At 53.5% G+C, this 14,298-nt stretch overlaps 1 protein-coding gene across 2 annotated transcripts in view; it reads left to right on the top strand.

The window, feature by feature from the left end:
* MYO1D (myosin ID) overlaps positions 1–12,571 on the top strand; it is a 144,453-nt gene extending 131,882 nt beyond the window's left edge. For both annotated transcript variants that reach the window (XM_065856322.2, XM_071798186.1), the window contains one exon: positions 12,090–12,571. In XM_065856322.2, coding sequence (XP_065712394.2) covers positions 12,090–12,246 — 157 coding nt within the window. In that variant the 3' untranslated portion in view covers positions 12,247–12,571. The remainder of the gene's footprint in view (positions 1–12,089) is intronic.
* Positions 12,572–14,298: the final 1,727 nt, after the last annotated feature.

Raw genomic sequence — 14,298 nt, 5'->3', positions numbered from 1 at the left:
TAATTCTGCCCACTCCAAGATGGATATGGCAGCGCTCAGCTTGCCACCGTTTGGTACCTCCTAATAGCATTCGCTATGGCTCGGGGATTGGCGCTATTTGTCCTGGGAAGTGACTAGAATCCCCCTTAGACTGGAAAACTGAATATGTGATGCTGTGTCTTAGAATGACTCCATTTCACCAAACTCGCCTGTGTTTGGGGACATTTACACAGAAGCACAGAGCCCTGGGGGTCACCGGCTCCGTATCCCCGTGTGGTGTTTGTGGCAGAGAGGGGAGGGGAGGGGAGGGGAGGGGAGGGGAGGGGAGGGGAGGGGAGGGGAGGAGAGGGGAGGGGAGGGGAGGGGAGGGGAGGGGAGGGGAGGGGAGGGGAGGAGAGGGGAGGAGAGGAGGGGAGGGGAGAAGGGGAGGGGAGGGGAGGGGAGGGGAGGAGGGGAGGGGAGGGGAGAGGAGAGGAGAGGAGAGGAGAGGAGAGGAGAGGAGAGGAGAGGAGAGGAGAGGAGAGGAGAGGAGAGGAGAGGGGAGGGGAGGGGAGGGGAGGGGAGGGGAGGGGAGGGGAGGGGAGGGGAGGGGAGGGGAGGGGAGGGGAGGGGAGGGGAGGGGAGGGGAGGGAGAGGGGAGGGGAGGGGAGGGGAGGGGAGGGGAGGGGAGGGGAGGGGAGGGGAGGGAGAGGGACCCCAAGGCGACAGAGGATCCTGAGTGGTTTGGTGTGAAGGCGACGTTGTCGGAGCCGCTGCAAGGAAAGATAGGGAGAGGGGTCGATTCTTTTGCAGCTGAGGCAGTGAACTGTGCCAGACGGTAATTAAAAGCGTTTGGCTGTGCCTGGTAACGCGTCTGCGCGCTAAAGCTCGCGGCCCCGTCCGCTCGGGAACAAACCCACGTTTATTCCAGCACCGAGGGCTCCGGCAGCCCCGCTGGCGGGTGACGAGCTGCCAGCTCGGCCTTTCCATCCCCTCGATCCAAACCATCTCTTGCACCTTCCCCAGGCCTGGCCTTGCCGAGAGCTGCACGGTGTCCTGAGGTCGTTCAGCACCCCGGCTAATTGGGCAGGGACATTTGGAAATCAAAGACTGTGATTTCCAAAATGAGATTCCCGATACTGAGGAAGAATTCCATGTCCAAACAGGAGGGATTTGCTGTTTCCAGTAGGTAGCTGATGTTAGAATATATACATCCCCGTCGTGTTTCCATAGGTGTTGTCCTCCAAGAGTCATATAATACCCTGAAATGAAAATCAGATGTCGCTGCAATGCAAATGCAAATGGGCACACAGTGGGAATCACCCTGGCGATGTGCATTTCCCTCCGAACTTTTCACTTCTATCAGCAAAGATCTTTGTGTTTATGCCACATGGGAGAGCAGCTTCCGCATGATGCAACAGGGCTATTTCAGCTCTTGCTGCAAATCCAAACTCTTGTTGAATGTGAGGCGAAGGAAAAGCAGAAATAGGTCGGGTATTTAAATAAGGCGTAGCTGTCTCTCTGCACAGCAAGTTGTCTTTTTCCTGCCGGTGTGAATTGTGCTAATGTGTCGGTGAATAAAGACGGGAGAACAAAGGGAAGCAGAAGTGCCAGCATTTTTATTCTGGGATTGCAGCTTCAGAGCCCTTTTCTTCGCCAAAGTGATAGCGAGACCACTCTGGAACCTCTCAGCAAATGCTTTTGAAATAATGAAAACCGAATTGACTGCTCAACCGCTCTGAATACATAAAAACCCACTTAAAATCCTGCCTGACGTTTTGCTGTGACATTAAAAATTGATTTCCCGGCATAGCCAAAGTCCCAGTTCTAAGAAGCGTCCTTGATGCCATCATGAATCCGTAATATTACGGAAAGACGGTGAGAGTTTGGTGCTCTCAGGAATCATCTGGCTTGGAATGTATAGAGCGAGGCTGCCTTGAATCATTAGTGGCAGGGTGATATTTTGAGCTGGGTTCTTTGTTCCGGGGGCGCCTGTGGCCGATACAACTCCTGGCAGGTCGCCTGTCGCGTTGGTTTAGGCTCATCCGGCTGCTCATGGTCCTTGGAGAGGACGTGAGGAATCCAGAATTGAATTGCTCTTTCTACAAACCTCCGTGCTACCAGAAGGACTTTGTTTCATGACTTTTTAAGCGTCTTTCTTTTCCCTATGATATAGGGATGGAGGCTGCTCACAGCCCTGCGCAGTCCAACCATCCTCTTTCGTCCTTCCTCCCATTTCTCAAATCCCCCTAAATTCACCCACCTCGTGGTACCTGCCGCACTTACCGCTCGTCTTCTCTTTTCTGCAACCTGGATTCTCCTTAATGACCAACGTCCCCATCTTTTGGCCACCCCGTGCTGGGAAACAGAGGCCGGATTTCCTAAGACTTCAAAACAAAATAGCGTCACCAGGGAAGTTGGATATAGATGAGGAACATCAACGTCTGACATCCCGAGAATGATCGTAAACCTGTCCAAACATCATCCCTAAAATCCCCCCTGCCTCCGGGGCTGGGCTGATAGAAAATACATCAAAATATTCTGAGTGATTCTGAGATCTCGGTTCATGTTCCTGAGACTCCAGTGGGTTTTCCAGTAGCACCAGCCCTGCTATGATTGCTCCCAAGCTTCCCTCTGACCTTCTCTTCAATATAAAGCCCTTTTTTAAGCCCTGTGTACTTGCTTGACCTCCTCCCAAAGGCCCCAGGAAATAAGAGGGAAGGAGCAGTTGCGTAAAAAGCTAAAACCTGGATGTGATGATGGAGCAATGGAGAGGTCGGTGCCCTGAGTCACCTTGACTTGTCACCCTTCCTCTTCCCATTCGTCATCCTCAGCCTGGTTAGTCCTCCCTGCTTTGTTCCGCGGGGTCCGGCGCGTGTTTTAAAGTGATTTTGATTTGGAAGGCGCCAAGCAAACACGGTGCTGCCCGCAGTGTCCCTGCTGCCACCTCCTGCCCCATCAATCAGTTCAGCGTAAACCCGAGGGATGGAAAAATCACCCTGTTCGAGTGATTCTTCATTAGACCACAGCAAGAGGAGGGAGACCCCCGCCAGGCTCCTCACCATCAAGCCTCTGTTAATTGAAGGGTGATTCAGCTTCCTCAGCTAAAATGTCACGGTGTGGACGCCGGGAGAGGAGGAACCGTGTTCCTCGTGGGCGTAACGCGGGGATAACCCGAGCACACCCCACCTCTGCGCTCGGATCGAAGCATTCAGGAATGAGCTGGTGGTTTGGGGGCTTGATAGTCCTGGTACTGGCGACCTAAGTCATGGGGGACAACGCTCGTCTGTGGGGCCGGTTGCCTGTGAACATGAGACATTTTATCAGGAGCTATGTGATCAACATCTTGCTTTGCGTGGGGAGGGTGAACAGGAACGTCGCTTCTCCCTGGGAGAGAAAACAGCACAAAACCACCTCTTTTCCGTGGCGTTTTTTCTATCCCCTGAAGCTTTAGCTAATTTCTTGTCTTTTTCTCTTAGGAAAAAGGAGACAAATGTAGGTTTTTGGAGCAGCTCTGGAAATAGAGAGGCAGGATTAAGCACAGCTGTTCCAGGTCAGAGGAGCCAAGGAGGGGAGCCGGCTCTGGTGCTCACAGAGCAAGGTCACCCCAGCGGCCAGAGCTGCGGGCTCTGATTGTTCCAGCACTGCTACCGGGCAGAGTGGCCCAGGGGACCGGGAAGCCACCGGCGTTTGCACAGAATGTCACCTCGTCCTGCGCTAACCAGGTCACGGTGACACCCCGCCTGCAAGTCCTGCGTGCCAGCGGTGACGGGATGCTCCCGAGCAAATTAAAACCAAAGAATCCCCCAGAAAAGGGAATTGCTGCAGAATTAGCTTATCCAGGGGTTATCCGGGGTGCGGAGAGCCGCAGTCACAGGCGGCACTAAATGAACCCATCTCTGGTTGCTCCGCATCAGCCCTGGTTGGCTGGCAGGAGCGAAGCATCAGATGGGATGATGAATCTCCCGGTTGCTATAGCGACCGAGAGCTAAAAGCGGCCGGTCCCTCTCCGTCGCCCTCCCCTTTTGCTAAAGCGAAGCCACAAGCTCAGCTTGGCCGATGCCGCCGGTGGGTTCTGTGCACCTGGCAGGGGCTGTTCCCCCTGTTAAATCCCCGGCTTGTGTGGAATATGAGGCTGTGGGGCGGGAGGATGGTGACAGGGGACAGCAACAGCCTTGGCGTGCGGCACCGCGGGGGCGTCACCGAACCGGAGCTTTCAGAGCCGTGGGTGGGATGCGGGGACACGACCTGGCGTCCCTGCGCGTGGGGACAGCCCTTGTGCCATCACCCTTGTCCCCAGATCCGCGCGTTTCCCCCGGCTCCGCTGTGAGCGGCAAAGCTGAGCTTGTGCCTTCGCTTTGGCAAAACACCCTCCTGCTTATTGTGTCTGCGTCGAGGGAAACAAAAAGGCAACAGCAGCGCTTTTCCACCATAATGCACCATCAGCTGTTTAACCCACTGTTTGGTGCTAGAAAACTGTCACCCCTTATACATTTGAGTGGGAAAACAGTTGGATAATCCCATATTTATTGTGCTTCCCATCAGCTCCCTACACCTCACACTTGAATAAATACATCCCAGACGCCCGAAAGGTGCCGGATTCCCTTTGAAGTATTTTTTTTTGGAATTGCTTTCTTAAACTTCAACAATTGAGGCAGCAGAGTTTTCTCGGCATCTGCTAAACAGGCTGAGAGCATCTTTTGCGGGGGGGCATTGCAGATGTGGCCCCAGCAACTGCGGGTGCGGTGGGCTCAGCCCCCTGGGTGACCGGAGCACCAGAGCCCAATATAGAATATAAGGAAAGACTTTTGCTGCTTCTCAGCCTGCCCGGAGTCAAGATCTGTGATGTTCTAAACGGGAGGTGAGTCTGCGCTCATCTTCCTAAGTGCTCTTGTTTTATTTATGTGCCGGTGCGTTCCCGATGCGGGATTCTTGGCATAACCCCGTCCATAGCCGACGTTCCGCTCTAACTCCAGCCAAGGGCTTTGAATCATATTTTTGGCATCGCGGGCTCCAGCGTCTTGTGGCCGCGTTTGCTCCTCCTGAAGCAGAAAGGCGGCTGCGAGCCGACTCTCCCGAGCTTTGCCAGCGCTCAGAATAGCTGAGAAAATATTAATCTGACTAATTGGAGACTGGAGAAGAAGCTGTGGTTTATATATTGGTCCTGCAAGCCAGGCAATGTTAACTGGGTCAGTTTGGGTGGATGAAGGCGAGCGCACACGTCGCCAAACCGGGACTTGTATCCTTCAGCCTCAAATAAACGTCTGTGTTTCTCCAAACCCAAAACTGAGCTGCAGAGCCCAGTGTGGGCAGGGTGAGGATGTTCCACAGCCGTTTCCTACCTAACGAGATCCGATCTCCAGCGTGCTGAAATCTTGATGCAAAATGCACCATTTCAGCCACCGAGAGAATGCGAAATCCGCTGGATTTTGCAGGGGATTTAATTCCTATAGTATCAAACCACATAGTCCTGGCTCCCCGGCGCTGTGGTGCCACCTTCTCCACCCCCGCTCTGCAATTCAGAATTGCAGGAGGAAATATAAGATCTAACGCACTGCGTGTGCTTTTTCTTTTTGTATTTGAAAGCCGCTTTGTTGATGAGATTTCCTGGGAAATACCCTATTTAAGTGAGCACGTTTTTCACCCACAAAAGCATTGCCCGGCTCTTAGCGAGCGCCTCGGAAGGGACAAATGACATCAGGCGTCGGATGCTGGTGGCACGAGGGGAGGAAAGAACAAAGACGGAGGTTTCTCCTTTTGGAGATGGATTTGGAGCCTGGGGAGGAGCAGAACTCGGGATCCCGATGCCACGCAGGGAGGGGATTAATTAAGAGCATGATAACGAGATCAGGGTATGGTTTAGAGCTGAGCTTAAGTGCCTAAAGCGCATCCTTCCCACCCCAAGGTCCAGCGTGTTCAGCTTGGAGACACCGATCATGTTTGGGTTGGGGTTGGGGGAGCGTTCACCCCAGTTCAGCTGGATCATGAAGCTCCGATTAGTTTTTGATCCCTTTCTTGAATTTCATGTGATCTGAAATAATCACAATCACTTTTTGTTTCGCTCGCACTTCCCAGGGATGGTGGAGAGGGGGGCGTAGGGTGCACCTGCAACGTGCTTGCAAAGCGACGTCTCCAAACCACATTTTTGGGGCTTTCCCCCCATAAAATAAAGCAGTTTCGCTGCGACCTGACCCCGATTCACCTGCTTTTAGGTATTTTATCTAAACATGGCGGTTCCCTCATGTTCCCAATGAAGGAGATAGATAGGACAGGAGCAGCAGTGCCCACCCCTTCTCCCCTTTGCCAGCAGCACGTGAACCAAATGGTTCTGCTGGAAGCGACAGGGTCTCTCCCAGCTCGCTGACTTTCTGGCTGGCGAGGACGGATGCACAAACGCCCCAGTTACTTAATACATAAAGAAGGAACCGCAGCTCCCCCACGCTGCTCTGGGACCGCCAGACCTTGGGTTCGAGGAGGAATAAGTGCATTTTAAGGGTGAGAGCGCCAAACATTTGAGGGTTCACTCCTCAGCTGGAGGGGAAGGAATATACCTGGATCTGCCACAGGCACATCATGGGAAGAGCCCAACGGTGTCGTGGCAGCCGCTGTTTGCTTAGCAAAGTGGCATTTATAGTTCAGACGTGAATGAAAGGAACTGTCTCAGTGCATCGGCCGCACGCCAGAGTCGTAATAGTTGGCTTTGCTTTGGCCTCGCTCTGTGCCATTGGCCACGTGTAACGCTTTCCACCGGGGATATACGGATACTAACAAACCTTGTTTCTCATTAAAAGGGCAAAAATAGAGTTGCTGACGCAAGCTGATGTTGTAACACGTGGGCTCCCCAACCGAGGGCGAGCGGCTCTGCGGTTTGCGCTGGTAAATAGATGTCAGCGTGAGCGGCGGAGGAAAACCACACGAGTCTGAGCCAGAGGAGGTGGAAAGTCGCTTTGTACGTCGAGTTTGCAGCGGGACGAAGTGCGGCTGCAGTTTGGAGCCCGCTCCTCCTCTTGCAGATTGAAAATTTGCTTTACAAAAGCACTTCTTCCCACTTCTGGGTGGTTTGCCTGAACTTAGGCCACAAGGTACAACACGGTATGAGAAACACGCTGGTTTTGAAGGCTGAAGAAGATTCACGGTACCAAGTGTCACTTGACTGCAAATAATGTTGAAAAATGGTACAGCAAGAGCAATGTTTAACTCAACCAACCTTTCTTGATGTTAAAATGCCTGGAGGGCTCGTTCTGACCTCCAACTATGGAAATTTGCGTTTTAATCCTAACTCCAGATCTCCTTTATTCATGTCTGACTTCTTTATAGTCTGTCTTTCCATAGCTTTGATCCATCTTAATGTCTAAGCCCGCCAAGACCACCCGATCCGCCCTGCGACGCCAACAACCCTGCATCTCTAAAAGCAAGGGACGGTTTGAGCAAACATCCTGTTTGTCTCGCGCTTTGGCCCTGCGAGACCCCAGCGAGGGTTTCGCAAGGCGGCTTCTGCAACCCCGTTGTGGTTGGGGACGTTGCCGCGTCTCTTGGGTGCACGTGCGAGCGATGCAGCCAGCGCTGAATGAGCGTCACGCTCCCACCACGCGGCTCCGTCCCCTCTGATCCAGCTGCTCGTGAGTTATGGGCACAGAGGAATGATCTGCACCCAAAAAAAGGGGGCTGGGTTAATCCCCTCACCCTGGGTTTGTTGGTAACCAGAAAAGGGACGGCTGGATGGACGGGATGTTCCTTTGGTGCTAATACAGCCCAGCAGCAGCATGAGGAGGAATAGAGGACATTAAATTATTCTCTTGGGCACGCAGGATGGTAAATCATCGCTTTTAACCTGTAGCGACGTGAACCGGGGTGTTTTGTTAAGAGCTGCATGGAAAAAGAGGTTTTCTCCCTCCGATGGTCAAGCAGAGAAGGACGATGGTGCCGAGGAGTCACCGGGGTGATGCTGTCAAAATCATCCCGGCCTGACGTAGGGAAATTGATGCCCCAAGTGTGTAAATGTCCTCTGGAAGCAGCTTTGAAGCCGCACACACCTCGGATGTTCTGCCATCCCCAGAGCGGAGGGGACGCAGCCACACAAAACGCACACCAGGTTTCAGCACAGCTTTTGTGCTCGTTGAGAAACCAGATGTCCTATTTTTGTCTCCATCTTAGGGTTAATTTTCACTATAGTTTTTCCTCCGAGCCCCAACACCCTCAGTATCATTGTTCTGCAAGTGGCAGAAACCCACGAGTGCTCGGACGAGATAGATCAACCCCATCCCTGCCAAACACTCCGCCTGCTTCAGACCCTCCTGCAGGAGACACTTATCTTCTCCAAAAATGCCACCTGTTGTAGTTCAGATACGTAAGTGTTTATTCCCTATGGTATATCCAACGTTGTGTTAGACCCTGCTGGGTTTTTCCCACCTCTGTGCCACCCAGATGATCCACAACCCATTGCCTGGAAAGCTTTTAAAACCCACCTCAAAATTCCCAGTATCACTGTTGGTCTCTGGCTGTTGCGAGGAGGCAGAGCCTTGAAAATGCCTCTTTTCAGCCCTCTCTCTGCTCCCTCGGTGCTTTCTTCACGCAGAATACAGCTGCTGCTTTTCCCCTTTCTTTTTTAGAGCCTCCCTTCATCTGTGAGCCTTTGCATTTTGATTTTTGCACCACTGAAGCCCCTCGAAGGCTGCACCCAGTATCCAGCTGAGACCACAGCGCTCACGTCCATAAGGCGTTACCGTTTCTCCATATTCTCCATCCTGCTCCTTCCCAACATCTTGTTGGCAACTGCGCGGCCACTCGGGGCTGTTCGGTCCGCAGCGAGAGGCCTTGATCTAAACCCTACAAAGGTTTGATCAGTGATAAAAATCCCCCCCGGGATACATCCCACTCGCTTTGTTACTGCCCAGCCCTCGTTTCACGCTGCGGCGCGTGTTCGGCCTCATTTAAATCCCTCTGGCTTGTTGTCATGAAAATCAGGCGCTTGCTGTGCTCGGCTTTCCCATCTTCTACCCCAATTTTCCTTCTGAAAAATGACTTGTTTCCCGCTCCATGGTTGCTTTAGCTGTCTCCATAGGCAGGCAGCACCTCATTTAATCTGCAGAAATTGCCCGTTCCTCCCGTTTTCCCAACCTGTGAGGATGGAGCTGCATCCCCGGATGGGCTCAGGTACCACTGACCTGTGTTCAGCATCTTCCCGGCTCCCCAGGGAGCTCACAGCTACAAATAAAGAACTTTCATGCCCTTTACAGCTCCATGCAAGACATTCCAGTTCACCTGCGTTTGCTCTTAAGCATCTCTTATGCTCAACATTTGTATAGCAATGCATTTATTTAACTTTCTAGCCTTACACCACTGTCTTCTCAGAAACTCCCTCTGGTCTCTGACCGCTCTTTCCTTCCACTGTTTTGCTCCCCACCGCTGATTTGCGGCACCGATGCGGCGCTGACAGATGCTCCGGCCATTTACGCGCTGCTTGGCTTGTGTTTTCCCTGAGGTCCGAGATGAAATGCTCAGCCAAAACTCCCATCTTTCATGGACCCGTGCTCAGAGTCGCCTCTTCTCTGCTTGTTGCCCTTTTGCCGCTGTTCACCCGAGTGCCGGCGCAGCTCCTGCTGGATTTCTGACGATGCTTTAGCGTTGGGATGTGGTTGTCCCATACACATGATGCTCACAGGCACACGTGTGCTCACACCCAGAGCCATTAACTCCTTGGCTGGACTTCCAGGATTACACTGGACCATCTCCAGCTCCACCTCCATCTCCATCTATCTCCATCTCCATCTATCTCCATCTCCATCTATGTCCATCTCCATCTATCTCCATCTCTGTCTCCATCTCCATCTCCACCTCCAACACAACTCCATCTCCATCTATCTCCATCTCCATCTCTATCCATCTCTGTCTCCATCTCCACCTCCATCTCCATCTCCATCTCCATCTCCATCTCCATCTCCATCTCCATCTCCATCTCCATCTCCATCTATCTCCATCTACATCTCCATCTCCATCTATGTCCATCTCCATCTATCTCCGTCTCCACCTCCACCTCCATCTCCATCTATCTCCACCTCCATCTCCATCCATCTCCATCTCTATCTCCATCTCCACCTCCATCTCCATCTCCATCTATCTCCATCTCCATCTCCATCCATCTCCACCTCCATCTATCTCCATCTCCATCCATCTCCATCTCCAACTCCATCTCCATCCATCTCCATCTCCAACTCCATCTCCATCTATCTCCATCTCCATCGACTGTTCCTTAGGGATCTCAGTTCTGCAGGATCTTGGAGCAGCAGCTCCCCAGCTGCGTTGCTGGGTTAAATCTCATTGTATCAGGGACATTTGGAAGGTCTTTTAGTCGGGTTCACTGGCTGATGCAGGCAGCTGTTTTCTCCCTTTTGGTCAATAAATAAACCATCTCACCCCAGGGCAGCGGCAGCTGCCATCTCCCCTTTTCGTCGCCTGATGCTGATGTGACCGATGGGCTGGAAACCCAACTGACATTTCCTTTCAAGGTCCCGGCACGTGGAGCTGGCGGCAGGTCCAGCGTTGTGTCCCTAATCCCTGCGCAAAGGGAATCGTCCTTTGGATGCCATTCGGGAGCCGTCCCGCTGCCCCGGCAAAAGGTTTGGAGGCCGAAACCTCTTCTCATGTGAAGAGAAGCAACATGTGGTCAGGTGTGAGTGGGAGAAGGGAATCGTAGATCAAAGAACCATTTTGGTTGGAAAAGACCTTTAAGATCATCCAGTCCAACCATAACCCAACCATAGCTACCCTCATCTCCACATCTGTTCAACCTCCAGGGATGGTGACTCCACCACTGCCCTGGAAACGCTTATTTAATGGAAATATTACACAGACCAAGGCTCAGAGCATCTTCTCCAGAGCCCAGGACAACATCAGCTTCACGTACATTTAGTCGATTCTCCTCATTCCAGCTGGAGCCAGGACCTGGAGACCTTCTTACTTCAGCTCCCACAACCACAGGGCTCAAAATAAATCGAGGACCATTGGATTTCCAGGCCTGGCTCCTGCTCGTGGTCAAAATTCTGGTTAATGACGTTCTTCCCCCCTGAGTCAACAGATTTTGACTATTAACAGCAACAGAACTTCCGTCTTCTTACCTACAATCTAATGAGGGAGAGGAGGGAAGTCGTGGGGTTTATCCCTGGAGCAGACACTCGATGCTCAGCCCGCTCTCCAGGCACGTGATGGTTGGAATCTCCCACAGGTTCGCTCTGCTAAGACGCGGTAAAAATAGCAAACTAAGCAGGGATTTAAGCCTCGACTCGCTGAGGCAAGAGTAAATAAGTCTTAAATACCTGCGACAACGTGAGGACCTGGTGGATTGCTGTTGGGACAACGTGACGGGTTCGTGTGCTGCTGCCTTGACAGAACCCCCCAACCAAACACCTTTATGCCTTGCTGCTGGTACAAGGAAAGTCTTTTATGATATAAATCATGGCTTTTTTGGCCTTTAGCAAAGAGGACATCCCTGCCGGCCACCCCGACTCGACCGGAGTGGAGGTGACAGCCGTCTGTCCTGATGTCCCTCGCTGGCGGTGACCCAAACAGCCAAGAAACACCAAATTGGGGTGGCAGAAACTCCTCATTTCACTCACGGGCATCACCCTCAGCACTAAAGCTGCGTTCAGGGCTTCAAAATCCAGGGAAGGGATCACAGCGACACAGTTTTGTCCCTGTGCCCACCCAGGGCGCTCCGACCCCGGGGGCTGCACGGTCGGTCTGTCTGTCCAGAGAGGGAATGACAGACAACCCCCAGCCCAGCCTGTGGTTCTTTGTGCTGTTTCGTGCTGCACCTTTAATCTCTGAGCTCAGAGCAAGGGATGTCATCATCTTTACTGGAATTAGAGACGGGAGCGATCGCTCACAAGGTCGCCTACCCCAGCCCCAGCCTTTGCAGCCTTTGCTTTGCCGTTTCCCCCATTGGTACCGCTGACGGTGCCGAAGTCCCCACGCGTGGGAGGCGGAAACAGGGCTTAACCAAACCCAAAAAGGGGCTTGGAGCTTAACGCAGCTTGATCACGACCTGAAAACACCTGCACTGTGGTCCAGGCTCGGTAACCACATCCCGTCCTCCCACCTGCCTCTGATTTTCTCTTTCCTTTTTGCTTTCACAGTGAGAAACGCGCCCTGCAGGTCAGCGTCACCAACCCGGTCCAGTGCAGCCTGCACGGGCGGAAATGCACCGTCTCCGTGGAGACCAAGATTAACCAATCCCAGCCGGATTTCACCAAGCATCGTTCCGGTTTCGTCCTCTGCGTGCCAGGGAATTAGCGTCGCGGAGGATGGAGCTTCCATCGGCGCCTCCCACGGCTCAAGGGCACGAGTTCAGAGACGCTTCAGCCGTGACTTGGTCCTGCACCTAAAACGGGCTCTAAAGCCAGAGGTTTCACCAAACCCAAATTCAGGAGAGGGTTTTACTACCGCATGCAACGATGGCTTAAAATAGCCAGTGACCTGTGTCCATCTTACAAAACAGGCCAGAATATCAGGAAAGTGCTTCTTAGTCCAAAAAAAAAGCATTTATAGGTACTTGCCCCCTTTCCCACATTGATTTCTGAAACCCTCTCCAGTATCCCCTTCTGTGTTGCCTTTTTCTGTGTTGTTGTTTGCAATATTATGCAGCCTCCACTGGAGGAGGAACCAAAGATCGCGGCTCAGGGCGGCTGGACCCATGAGAGCCGATGGCGGCGGAACGGGAGCAGGTTTGGGGGGGCGGTGCTGGGTCCCCACGCCAGGGACACTCCACTCGGAGCCGGGACGGACCATGGACATGCTCTGAACTCACTGCTTTCCTGCCTGGAGTTCATCACCGCATCCTGGAGCTCATCATCCATCCCGGAGCTCATCACCTCATCCTGGAGCTCATCACCCATCCCGGAGCTCATCACCCATTCCAGAGCTCATCACCCCATCCTGGAGCTCATCACCCATCCTGGAGCTCATCACCCCATCCCGGAACTCATCATCCCATCCTGGAGCTCATCACCCCATCCCGGAGCTCATCACCCATTCCAGAGTTCATCACCCCATCCTGGAGCTCATCACCCATCATAGAGCTCATCACCCATCCCAGAGCTCAACACCCATCCTGGAACTCATCACCCCATCCTGGAGCTCATCACCCATCACAGAGCTCATCACCCATCCTGGAGCTCATCACCCCATCCCGGAGCTCATCACCCATCCCAGAGCTCAACACCCATCCTGGAACTCATCACCCCATCCTGGAGCTCATCACCCATCCCAGAGCTCAACACCCATCCTGGAACTCATCACCCCATCCTGGAGTTCATCACCCATCCCAGAGCTCATCACCCATCCTGGAGCTCATCATCCCATCCTGGAGCTCCTCACCCCATCCTGGAGCTCATCACCCATCCCAGAGCTCAACACCCATCCTGGAACTCATCACCCCATCCTGGAGTTCATCACCCATCCCAGAGCTCATCACCCATCCTGGAGCTCATCAGCCCATCCTGGAGCTCCTCACCCCATCCTGGAGCTCATCACCCATCCCAGAGCTCAACACCCATCCTGGAGCTCATCACCTCGTCCTGGAGCTCATCACCCATCCGGAGCTCATCACCCCATCCTGGAGCTCATCTCCCATCCCGGAGCTGCTCACCCATCCCGCACCTGGGCTGGACACAGACTGTGGGTTCCCAGCGCAGAGGTTTTGTGGGTTTTATTTTAATCCTGCATCGCTTTTGCCTTAATTAACCTCGCCCAAAATCCCGGTGGGTTCAATTCGGAACAAGTGGCCTTGTTGAATTTTTCAATGCTGCTCGTGGCTCCATGTTTGTCCTGGCGATGGGGCTCGGGGGGGGCTGACAGGACCTGAAGCTGCTGGAATGTTCTAGAAACCAGCGGAGTTTGGGTGCTGAGGCTGCAGCTCCCAGCTTTGCACTATGGAGCTGCAGCCGCGTCCGCCCCCCTGTGAGCGGCACAAACGCGACCGCACGTCCGGGCTGTTCCCTGTGCAGCGATTTCCAGGGTCTCCCAGTGGACGCTGGGACGTTGTGTGACACCGCGTGTCCCCCGAGCCGGGTGGGCGCGGAAGGGCCGGATGGACCAACGAGCCTTTAATTTCCACCACGGGGAGGGTCTGGGCTGTTGGGATCGTGTGTCCTGAGTCCTGGCGCTGCTGGTCAGGTCAGGATCTCCAGCCCCTCGGACACAGGGTGACCCCAGCTTGGTGACCCCAGGAACACATTGAGTTGAGCGTTGTAGGAACCACAAAGCCTGGGAGAGGGGCTTTGCCTAACGACGTGTTAACGAAGGGGCTGCCAAAGCCGTGAGCGGGACGGGTTTGTACCCGGGTTG

Source organism: Patagioenas fasciata, chromosome 22, assembly GCF_037038585.1.
Source record: "Patagioenas fasciata isolate bPatFas1 chromosome 22, bPatFas1.hap1, whole genome shotgun sequence".
Lineage (NCBI taxonomy): Eukaryota > Metazoa > Chordata > Aves > Columbiformes > Columbidae > Patagioenas > Patagioenas fasciata.
The sequence above is the reverse complement of the archived record's forward strand: the minus strand, read 5'-3'. Positions and strand labels throughout refer to the sequence as shown.